Source organism: Channa argus, chromosome 14 (genome assembly GCF_033026475.1).
Source record: "Channa argus isolate prfri chromosome 14, Channa argus male v1.0, whole genome shotgun sequence".
Lineage (NCBI taxonomy): Eukaryota > Metazoa > Chordata > Actinopteri > Anabantiformes > Channidae > Channa > Channa argus.
Genome location: NC_090210.1, coordinates 19,523,908 through 19,534,962, shown reverse-complemented (window position 1 = coordinate 19,534,962; position 11,055 = coordinate 19,523,908). Strand labels below are relative to the sequence as shown.

General features: G+C 36.9%; 2 protein-coding genes across 2 annotated transcripts; one reads left to right on the top strand and one right to left on the bottom strand.

The window, feature by feature from the left end:
• Nucleotides 1–10: 10 nt before the first annotated feature.
• Nucleotides 11–4,223, bottom strand: txndc12 (thioredoxin domain containing 12 (endoplasmic reticulum)). Its single transcript, XM_067474777.1, has 7 exons — nucleotides 4,056–4,223; nucleotides 2,666–2,726; nucleotides 2,347–2,399; nucleotides 1,754–1,827; nucleotides 1,412–1,481; nucleotides 1,165–1,248; nucleotides 11–830 (listed from the first exon to the last, which is right to left on the bottom strand). Exons 1-7 carry the CDS (start codon nucleotides 4,153–4,155, stop codon nucleotides 751–753), a joined length of 522 nt encoding a protein of 173 aa, XP_067330878.1. The 5' UTR covers nucleotides 4,156–4,223; the 3' UTR covers nucleotides 11–750.
• A 939-nt stretch (nucleotides 4,224–5,162) lies between these two features.
• Nucleotides 5,163–9,833, top strand: LOC137098753 (transcription factor BTF3 homolog 4-like). The gene is made up of 6 exons (XM_067475312.1): nucleotides 5,163–5,296; nucleotides 5,789–5,851; nucleotides 7,007–7,120; nucleotides 7,643–7,844; nucleotides 9,022–9,081; nucleotides 9,346–9,833. Exons 2-6 carry the CDS (start codon nucleotides 5,798–5,800, stop codon nucleotides 9,390–9,392), a joined length of 477 nt encoding a protein of 158 aa, XP_067331413.1. The 5' UTR covers nucleotides 5,163–5,296; nucleotides 5,789–5,797; the 3' UTR covers nucleotides 9,393–9,833.
• The last annotated feature ends 1,222 nt before the right edge of the window (nucleotides 9,834–11,055 follow it).

The window sequence follows — 11,055 nt, the reverse complement described above, 5'->3', positions numbered from 1 at the left end:
GACAAACTACTCAATACAATAAACTTTATTTGCACACGTCTGTGTACATGTACAAAATACATCAAGACACTTAACCAGTTCCATCCACCATTTAAAGAATTTCACAAGGCCAGTAGAGGGAAAAAAAGTCACATCACAAGCCAACTAAGAACAGAATAACAATTATAGTTTAGTAAGTGTAGAATAACTGGTAGAACTTTAACTTCAAGAGAGTGGATATTACAAATTAGAAGTACAGCACCTCTCTAGTAGTGCATGGTGAGTATTGTCACAGACAATGTACTGTAGAGGATCTTTGGAAGCACATTAATGAGTGTTAAAAGTGCTGATTTTTGTGAGTCTTCAAAATTAAAACAATATTCTGTGGTTGGATAATGAAAAACAAGGCATTTAGTTAGTATTAAAAACATGGCATATTGAAAATACTGTGTGGAGTGAACTTGGCTAGATTGAGTTGTTTATATCCTCTACATCAGTAAATACAGTATATGGCATTTCATTAACAGAATACAAATGTACAAATTTATAACGGAGGGTAATGAGTAGTGAATTAAAAAAAAAAAAAACTGCACAGAAAAAAAACAAATGCTCAAGCACCGATGCCTATTAGTGGTCAGCTTGGGCCGGTGAGTGGGATTGACCCCACTGTCTAAAAACAGCAGTAAAGGGTGATTGGGGGACGAGTACAATCTGAAGCTCAGGTTCAGGTAGAGGAAGTGTAGCCCTTACAGCCTGACGCTTGGCTCTGCCTCACAGCTCATCTCCAGTGTGACCCCGCTTAAAGGCGTCACCAGTCAGCTTCTCCTGTGCCTCTTTCATACCAGAAACAACTGGACGGGGCAAAGGGAACAAAGGTAAAGAATACAAATTATCAAAAACCATAATATTTTTTTTGCTGTACATACAGTCCTTAAGTATTTCAAGAGTAACACTAAGATGCTCCGTAAGCAGCTTTTAAAAAAAATATTTTAAACTAATGATAAAATAAGTAATGTATCATAACCAGGTCGTTTTTGAGGGAATTTTAACAGTTTTTTTAGCACGTGGCTCACATTTCTACCACAATACCAGTGAAGAGACACAGCATCTGGTGCTGTGCGTTGCAGACTCCGACTTTAAAGCTGAGACTTGATTTTATTTCAATTTAAGTGTCGGCATGGTTACCTTGCTCTGCACTGCTGTAGAAATACTTGTAGTTTGGATTCCCATTCTTGTTGATGACTTCAGGACGGACTTTGCCGCTAGGGTCTGTGAGGGGAAACAAGGAGTCCAGAAAGTCTAAATTATTTATAATGTTTCATCATTCTTTGCTATCCAATATGTGGTGCAGTTAATGACCTATTCATGATTAGATTGATGAGATAAAGGACGACCTAAAGAGTGTTTATCTAACGTGGAACCCCACACATACCAAGGAAAAGAATCCGAGGAATGTATCCACCATCTGGGCTGAAGGCTTCATCCTTTGGTTCCTCCTCATCCTGTTTAAATACGAGATAGAACAAGAACAACAAAAAAAAAAAAAACACTTTAACTGTCAGAACTAACAAGTGTATGAAAAGGAAGTTCTAGTAAAATACTGAAAATTGTCATTGCAAAAATGGTCAATGAATAATGGGAAAGACCAAATAATTTAATTACATTTATTCATTGGTATTTCACAGTATTTAAATTTTAAGATGTTTTAATACACTGGAAATAAATAAGTATTAATATGTTTAATATCAGACTTAACTGGTCATTTTTTCCTTACCTCCAGGTTGACCATAACAAAGTTGTGTGCAAGTTCAGTGATTTCCTTAGACTCAGCAAATTTGGGCTTCAGTGCTGATGTAAAAACCACAGCAACACAATTAATTGTTTGAAACACTTGTATCATAAAAATTATAGCATCCTAGTCCTGCACCTTTGATATAAAACCTGCAGCAGAAAAACACGTCCTCAACTTCAGAATTAACAGAAAATTCACGATCAACCATTATGACAGTCGTTTCAAGCCCCTTTTTAACCAAAACTGTCAATATATTGTGATTCCACCTTCTCAAATATAACGGCCAACTGCTTTCTTGGCTGCAGTTTTAGGGCGTCTACATCCATTGTAATAGTGAAAACTTAAGTCCGACGGAATAAAGCCTGTGTCATACAGAACATTGCTTGCTTTACCTGCTAAAGTAATGGCTGCCATTCAAGCAGATGTTCACTTCTCATTGTTCCATAATAGCTTTAAATGACATCTTGAATAATAGTGTTTAGTTTAACTGGAGTGTTGTGACTTTAAACTTGACATACGGGACAAAGCTTTGTCATTAGAAAATGCTAATACTTAAATTGAGAAGGTTGTTTTACCTTTGCAGGCTCCACACCAGGTCTTGTGGATGATGACCATGATCGGCAGTCCGCTGTCAATAAAATAAAGTTTATTATCTCTACATCACTGACAATTAGCGCCTCCAACATTTGTTTCTCAGACTTGCAACTGGAGACACGCAGCAATATGTTGTTGTTTTTTTTTTAATGATGTTACTGCTATGAACTTCTCAGTCTGTTCTTGTCATTAGTAAAAACATAGATGTTGTGGATTCCTATTAAGCCTCAGGGCAGTGGTTTCACAAAAGCCTTTTCAGCAGAAATGGAGTGTTTTAGCTCTCAGTGTGTGCGAAGTCACCTGGCCTCTGCTTCTTTCTTGCCATCATCCAGTGTCCTCCAGTGGATGTTATCTCCAAAGCCTGCAGGAGAATTGAACAATAAGCACCGCTTCTTGTGTAAATGGTATTATATTTCTACAGCAGGGTGGATCTGCCCTAAATACAGTTTCAACAAAGGGAACTGTGGAGGGAAACTATGGCAAACTACTGAACGAGCAGTAATTCAATATTAAGCTGCAGGGAGATGGTACCACTTACAGTAACTAGCTCTTAATGTAGTAGCAGTGGTACAAATATACTGTTTTCAGCACAAATTTCTCGCTTATACTTTGCAGTATAGAATTTACTATATACCTAAATAAATAGATCCCATAGATGAGAATCATGTAAAAGTGGTATCTTTAATTAATTCATGAAGGGGGCATGTGCCTGCATTTTAATTTGAGAAATCCATTTCTACACCCTATAGAAAAATACAGACTTGTAAATAATATGATCCAGTATTATTGCACATCTTTCAAACTTTAACTTAAAATTTCAATAGTAAAAGCTTTTTTTAACTATAGCTTTAGTGTGATCAAGCATTTTTATCAAAGTCGGACTGTCTGTAAAGTAACAGCTTCAATATCTGTGACTTTTCCTCTACTGCTGACACAAGTACCGCGAGTGTTTTTTGAAAGCCCTGCACTGAACCTTCAGCTCAGCCATTGGTTGACACTTTCACTTAGTTGCAATGCCATGTTTCCCACTATCGCAGTGCTATTTTGTTGGAAATGTATCCTGGAAACTGGAGGTACAGCCATACTTCAAGTATAACAGGTGAACTACGGCTGTAAGTCAACGTCATTCAAAGTCTCTGATGAGCCAATCAAACTCACCTGAGAAAACTCAAAGAAATCTTACATTTTGTACATGAATTTGACCAAATTGTATTAAGGACCTTTAAACAGTGGAGAATTAAATATAATAATTAATTTTAACATGAATAGCCTCAAACTTTCTGATCATTTACAGATTTACAAGAAAATATTACAGATTTTGTGTCTCGTGTATCTACACACTGAAAGTAATGTGTAGCTAATGTATTTATGGAGACACAGATTCTGAAGCTTTTCAAATTTGCAGTCATTTCACAATCAATGGATGAACTGCACTTTTGTCCCAAATAGACTTATGCAGGACCGCAAAAACGCTGCATTAAGACAATCCGAAAAAGTGTCCAATTCACCTGAGAGCATATTAGCAGTAAGCAATACAACGACGCCTGAGTAAACACCTTTCCAGGATACAAACTTTGTCATCCAGGACACAAAGACGCCGGCGAAACTATCAATGAACCGGCTGCTCCGCGCAGACATCCTGCTCACGCTCACTTCACTCAACAAAATTAACCCCGAACATAAGACTCACCTCTACCGCTGGCTGCTTCGACGACACCGCGAAAAAACGTCAAAGACAGAAAAACCTGAACAGATGAAAATAAAGCGATATTTATCAGAAACGTTTGCATTTTCTTGGCCTGTCCCCTCACAGACTGCAGCTAGCAGGTAACCGCAACGGCTGTTCGCTACACGGGTGACCCGGATGTTCAACTGCGACATGTCACAATAAAACACTTTCCAGAAAAGAGTAATGTTGACATTTCATTTTTTATCGCTTTAAAAAAATATATATATATAAACGACAAATGTACAAGTACTGGTGGAAGAAATAGTCATATGATGTACTTAGCTAAAAGCAGCAAAAACAGTGTACAAATATAACAACCTGAACTTTCAAAAGTAAAACTAATGTGAGCATAATAGGCATCTCACGTCAATGAAAGTATTACTTGATTATAAGTGTTGATGCATTATTGTGTTTATTATTTTAATGCTGCAGCTAGTAAAGATGGAGCTTTTTTTTAACTACCATATATATATATATATATATATATATATATATATATATATATATATATATATATATATATATATATATATATATATATATATATATATATATATATATATAGTCCTTTTGGCTTATGTGTTTGGAAATTAGATAATTAGCACATGCATCTGTGTGGTATGTAAATTCCATCCAAGGAATCTTATGCTTTGTGTCTAAAGTCCTATGATTATAGAGTTTTATATCGAGTATTTTATATCATTTATATTAATTATATATAAAATGAACTACTACTAGCAATTAAGTAGTAGTAGTAGTACATGAAGAGTATTAGGGATGGAAGCATGAATATAATGCAGCAGAGCACAGAAACTGGACAAAAGTGTGTCCGTGTTCACTTACTCACACACGCACACGCACATTGTTGTCTTTATTTAAGGTCATGGAAGAGGGGAAATGCTTCCCCAGCACAAACCATTTTCCATTTCGGGAGACTGTTCACATGACATCACATCCACACAAACCGCGTGCTGCTTGTCTTCTTCAACAGTGAAGCTACAAGACAAAATGTTGCACCAAGACCGGAAACGTCCATGGAAACAAAAGTTTACAAGCACGGTTCTTCATAGCAGAAGTTTATTAGCAGAAGTTGTATTGTGAAAGTCTTGAACGGAAGTCTGTTTTATGGCTTCGGATTTTAGCGACTTCCGCCTCATTGACGAAAACTGTTCAGCGGTGTGTCAGTTATTTCGTAATTAAAGGTAAGACATTTTATTTTATTCGTGTTTAACATTTCATTTGATTTCGTTTGATTTCATTTGATTTCTATTGTCATGTATTTAACTGGTGCTCTTTTTAGTTGTTCGCCAGCCAGAAACAAAAAGCCAGTTGGTTTATGTAGTTGCTTCAACCACATGCTATTAGCCAAATTAGCATTTCTAGCTAGTTAGCAATCTAAAAGGCTAGCTGAATATCATTGTTAAATCTCTTAACTTATTCTTTGGTTAATAATTTTCCATCACTGTTGGTTAATGTTGTCATCATAGCTTTAGTATTGCTGATCTGTTAGTCTGCTAACCCAGTGTCAGTGTGTTGAAGTGAGGATTATTCTAGCTATGCTGTGATTATTCAATTATGACAAACGATCAAACGTGTTTTTAAATGAACTATGATAACCTGTATTTTTTGGCTGTGTGCTCCCGTGTGAAAGTCATGTTATAATATTCTAAAGTTGAATTTTAATTTGTAAACAGAACAGAACTATGAATCAAGAGAAGCTCGCGAAACTTCAGGCACAAGTCCGGATAGGTGGAAAGGTACAGTCTACGGCCATGTATTGGCTGTTTTATTACATCTCTTAACACAAGTCTCATTCAAACCATGATCCTTAAGTTTGTCCATCGGTGAATGGAGTTACAGACATCTATTCAAATGCAAACTCAATGGCTGTTATCGCTTCATATGTATTTTATGGTGCGTCTCGTTTTACTATGAAGACACTGATGCAGCATAATGCGCAAGAGGAAGTTGCTAAGTGGACAATTAGTTAAGATTGTTTAGTCAAACTCTATTTTCCTTAGATTTGTTTTTTTAATTGCACATTTTGCTAAATTAATGTTACACCAGGTGTAATATGTGACACAGGAGCCCCTAGTTAAAAAATCTCAACCAGGACTTTACACTTGTTTTTGGGGGGAGTTTTTTTCTTATTCTATATGTTCTGTTCTGACCTATTTAACACAGTGTGATGGCAGCCAGCATCTGCTAGGTCTTTCCTCCTGACCTCAGCATTCTCTTTCTGAGGCCTCTGTGGCTTTGTTCATACTTAGTGTAGCCAAACACTAGGTGGCATTAGATTGTTATCTTTGCTGTGACAGAGGCCCAGTGCCATGTACCAATACACTTACCTTATGAATATTTTACCAGAAGTAACAGTATTTTAGTAACAAGAATTTCCTTGCACTGAAAAAGAGTTTTTGATCCTGAACATTAGGTTGTGCAAGAACCTTGAGTCATACCTCTTGTTTAAGCCTGGTCTAATTAAAGATTTGTGTAAAAGTTATGGGCTTCTTTTTTTAAGGTGTGATGTATTGATGTGTTGGAGCTTTTACATTTCTGAATGCTGTTTTTTGTTTTGTTTATTTGAACATATGGAATCTTGTCGTGTAGCAACAATAATAGCTTTTTTTGCCGAGGCCTAATCGGCTCCCTTTATGTGAACAGTACCTTTTTAATTCAGCAGGAGGATCCACTTTTTGCAAAAGAAACCAAAGTGAAGCTTTTTTGTTGTTTTTTGTTCCATTTGACTGAGATTATAGTTCTGAAGAAATAAGAAACGCTGTATTTTAATCAATGTGTCCTACATGAACAAAAAAAAAGTAGTCTTATCCACTCATGTTAACGTGTGTTTGGCTTTTGCTTCATTCACTCATCTAATCCTTTTTTGGCATCCACACCTGTTCTGTCCTCAGGGAACAGCCCGCAGGAAGAAAAAGGTTGTTCACAAGACAGCAACAGCTGACGATAAAAAACTGCAGGGCTCACTGAAGAAACTGGCAGTAAACAACATTGCAGGGATAGAAGAGGTGAGGCAACTCCAACAGGATTATAAGGAACTGACAGTCACAGATCTTTCATCAGTCACGTTTTAAAAGGCAGACACATACAGACATGACCTAACCAAAGCGTGTCACCACCCAAATTATTTTTAGAGTGCTTTAATCCAGAAAATTGCCTCAAAGTGTTTCGCCTAAAGCACAAGACACCAATGAAACTCACAGTTAAGACAGCGCTTTATACACAAAACGATTTTTATCTCATTCATGTTGTGGCTCGACCTACCTGTTGTATTTTACAGTGAATTATTACTCATAGCAATTTTCTGTTCTAGGATGCAGAGTGTCATTTACTGTAAACGCCTTGGCTTTGTAAATGTTTTATTGCACATTTAGTTGACCTATAGTTTTGAGCTGTTAAACTTGATGCACGTCTTTCCAGTTCATGCTTGTTTTAATTGATGTGAAATCTGAATTGAAGCTACATAACTGTGCTGACATAACTTCGTGTATGAGATTTCATTGGGTCTAAGTCTATGTTTCGTCCCTCAGGTGAATATGATAAAAGATGATGGGACAGTGATCCACTTCAACAACCCTAAAGTCCAGGCGTCTTTGTCTGCCAACACCTTCGCCATCATGGGCCATGCAGAGATCAAGCAGCTGACGGAGATGCTGCCGGGGATCCTGAGCCAGCTGGGGGCCGACAGTCTCAGCAGCCTGCGCAAGCTGGCCGAGCAGTTCCCAAGGCAATGTGAGTGCACACACAAGCTCCAACAGTCACAATAAAAGAGATTTGCTTAAAGAAAGTTGGTATGTTTTATGAATACTTAAACAATAATGAAAATTAGTATAGTCAGAAGGGCCTTGCAGAGTTCAGGTCTCCGTGTAGGTTCAAAGAGTGCATTTGTATTTGTATTGTGATGCACTTTACGGGGATAAACTGTCATTTTTGGCCATGAAACTACACAAAACCCATTATGACAAAGTAGAAATGTTTAAGTTCAAGTTTATTAAAAATTAAAAAAGGATTTGCGCTGCAGACATCCTGTGGTTGATTGTCCCTAAAACTGAGTAATATCTGAAATATGCTGCCCACAAAGTATGTGCATAACAAAAGGCTGCATACAGGAACAAAGTCTCTCTAAAGTCCATCAGAAAATGTAATTTGCACAAAGAGCATTTTAGAAATCTAAATAAGTCACTTCCCACCCTGGATTTTTTAAAATTTAGATAGCACTTTGGATCCGTTCTATTTCTCTCTATTTTCTTCTCTCTCCACTGTCACTCTGTGAAACATACAGAGCCAAAGGAGAGAAAAAAAAGGAAAAAAAGTTAGGAAGCAGCATTTTCTGTCACCATACGGTTACAATCTGTGACCCAGGCTTCTAAAATATGTCAGAGATGGAGGAGAAATCAGATTACTTATCTGTCGCATGTGTACTCATATTCTAGTTGATCAGGTTTATTAGGTGTATGTAAATTTTGATCCTTGATTATTCAAGAAAGCTGATTTCACTGGGTGACCTGCTTACTCAAGTGCATGTAAATGTAGTCAGTGAGGGGAAACTGAAGAGCTGGGGGAAAAGACAGAGAAGAATGAGCTACAGATAGAACACGAGCATGTTGTTTGTGCATCTGTGTGGCTCAGTTTGAAGTGTTTGGCCTCAATATTTACATGTAGATGAGAATAAACCCAGTGAAGTAAACACATGAGCAGCTTTTCCACGTGGCAAAAAACAGGAGTAGCACCTGGCAAGACTCCTCAGCGTTTGATTATGTCACATGCTCTTTTCTGCTCATAGATGTTTAAGTTCACTTTATGTCTATGTAGATCAGTACTTTTTCTGTGATCCAGGTTTCAGTGGGAAGGGCTTACGGGCGCAGTCTATAACACAAGTCTACAATAATTCACTTGTTTCTTTTTTCAGCGATTGACAGGCAAGTCAGCAAGGAGGAAATTGCAGAAGAGGAGGACGATGATGTACCAGGTATAGTTGTTATTATTGCTTTAATTTAATGAAGGGATTTAAAGAGTTTGCATCAGTTTCAGAGATCATTGCTTCTTCCTGTGTTACATTACCATTGTAGATTATAAGGTCAGGTTATTTTACAAAATGATACCCTTCATCCATTTTGAGAAAATGGTTACATGAAGGTGAATGAATTATAGCAACGTCTCAGGCGGAAAAAAAAGGCACTAGTCACTCACTGTTTCTCACAAACAGATGTACTTTGTTGTTCCTGTTTTACAGATCTGGTGGAGAATTTTGATGAGGCCTCAAAAAATGAAGCAAACTGATACTTTTGCTCTGGTTTCCTCTGTCATCTGTTTGATACCTCGTACGGATTCACAGAAGGCATTTCCTCGTGCGGGGAAATGGTTGTTAAAGGTGCATTGCATCCATCGCATCATCTCCTGAGACAGGAACCATTTTGGTTCAGCCTGCCACTAGTGCACGTCAGCAACATGCAGATACAGTCGGTTTTCATTTCAGAAATGGATACTTTTGGGTGTCCATTTCTGGAATAGTGCAGTGATACTGCGTACATGCTGAGAAACGTGGATCTGTACGACTCGGCACCAAAAGGACTCATGCTACTTTAGAAATAAGCTTTCTACATGATTAGACGTGGCTTCTATTTAAGAGATTGTTTATTAAATTACAGTTAAAATGGATGAATAAAATCATTCTACATTGTAGTGGCGATTATGAATTTAATAAAACATTTTTTGGCTATTGATGCTCCTCTTTATTGCTTGTATTTTTAGATTTTGATTCCCTAAGGTGAAACAAAATGACCCAAAAAAGGCAGCAGAATTGAATTTTCCTAAATGTCTTAAGTATCGACTGAGGCCTTTACATGTGAAATGGTTGTAATCAATGCTGATTTTAGAAAATCGAATAAACAGTTAAGCCAATAAAAAGTGAGTGGGCACCTCTTCCTAACTCTTACCTCAGTAGTATGAAGTGTACATTTAAATGAACAGTGAAGAAAAGCAAAGTTATATTTTCAAATAAAATTTTAGCCATTTCAACTTTGCAACACTGATACTTTTACCTGTATGTTATATTTCAGTAGTCGAATGGATTTGTACAAGGGCCTGATTAATTGCAGCAGCTGCAGAAGTAGAGGAAGTATTTAGATCATTTAAGTAAAAGGGGTCATTACAAGTAAAAGCTACTTACTATGCAAAGAATAGTGTCTGTCAATGTTATATTATTAATTTATATGATCTCATAAAATTTTACTGATGCGCATGCACCATTTAATGGGTCTGGTCACAATTATTATTCTATTACACCTTAACTATTCTACTATTGATTGTGTACAACAATGAAATGGCAGCACATGAAAAAGCAAAATTGTATAGTAAAAGAGTAAATACTTTTCCATCCTTCTAACTACTTTTCTATTCTTGTTTTTGAGTCAACTGTAGATATTTGCACCTTTTAAAAAGCACATTGAAAGCATTAGACGCTTTATTTGAGTAAATCTAAACACCGGGTACAGTAACAGTAAACACATAAGAACCAGAAAAATAGGAAAAACCAAGTAAAGAAAATGTACTTAACTAAATACACTATATTGCCAAAAGTATTCGCTCACCTGCCTTTAGACCCATATGACCTTTAGTGACATCCCATTCTTAATCCATAGGGTTTAATGTAACGTCGGCCCACCCTTTGCAGCTATAACAGCTTCAACTCTTCCGGGACTCTTTCCACGAGGTTTAGGTGTGTGTTTATGAAATATGCAGGCCAGTCAAGTTCTTCCACACCAAATTCACTCATCCATGTCTTTGTGGACCTTGCTTTGTGCACCTGAATTCGTTTATTTGGATGGGTGAGCGAATACTTTTGGCAATATAGTGTATGTTTGAGTAACCCATTCCATCAAAGACTCAAAAAGGTGATCAGTTAGTTTGTGTTTTTATTTAATGTTTAAAAAATCTGCTTCCT

What these genes read in the sequence shown, in the direction of transcription:
- txndc12 (XM_067474777.1), bottom strand. Translation starts at nt 4,155, where the DNA reads ATGCAAACGTTTCTGATAAATATCGCTTTATTTTCATCTGTTCAGGTT. An exon ending in AAGAAAGAAGCAGAGGCCAG is followed by an intron (nt 2,400 to 2,665) that starts GTGACTTCGCAC and finishes TTTTATTGACAG; the next exon opens with CGGACTGCCGATCATGGTCA. An exon ending in CTGGTGTGGAGCCTGCAAAG is followed by an intron (nt 1,828 to 2,346) that starts GTAAAACAACCT and finishes TTTTTACATCAG; the next exon opens with CACTGAAGCCCAAATTTGCT.
- LOC137098753 (XM_067475312.1), top strand. Translation starts at nt 5,798, where the DNA reads ATGAATCAAGAGAAGCTCGCGAAACTTCAGGCACAAGTCCGGATAGGT. An exon ending in CGAGCAGTTCCCAAGGCAAT is followed by an intron (nt 7,845 to 9,021) that starts GTGAGTGCACAC and finishes TTCTTTTTTCAG; the next exon opens with CGATTGACAGGCAAGTCAGC. An exon ending in GGAGGACGATGATGTACCAG is followed by an intron (nt 9,082 to 9,345) that starts GTATAGTTGTTA and finishes CCTGTTTTACAG; the next exon opens with ATCTGGTGGAGAATTTTGAT.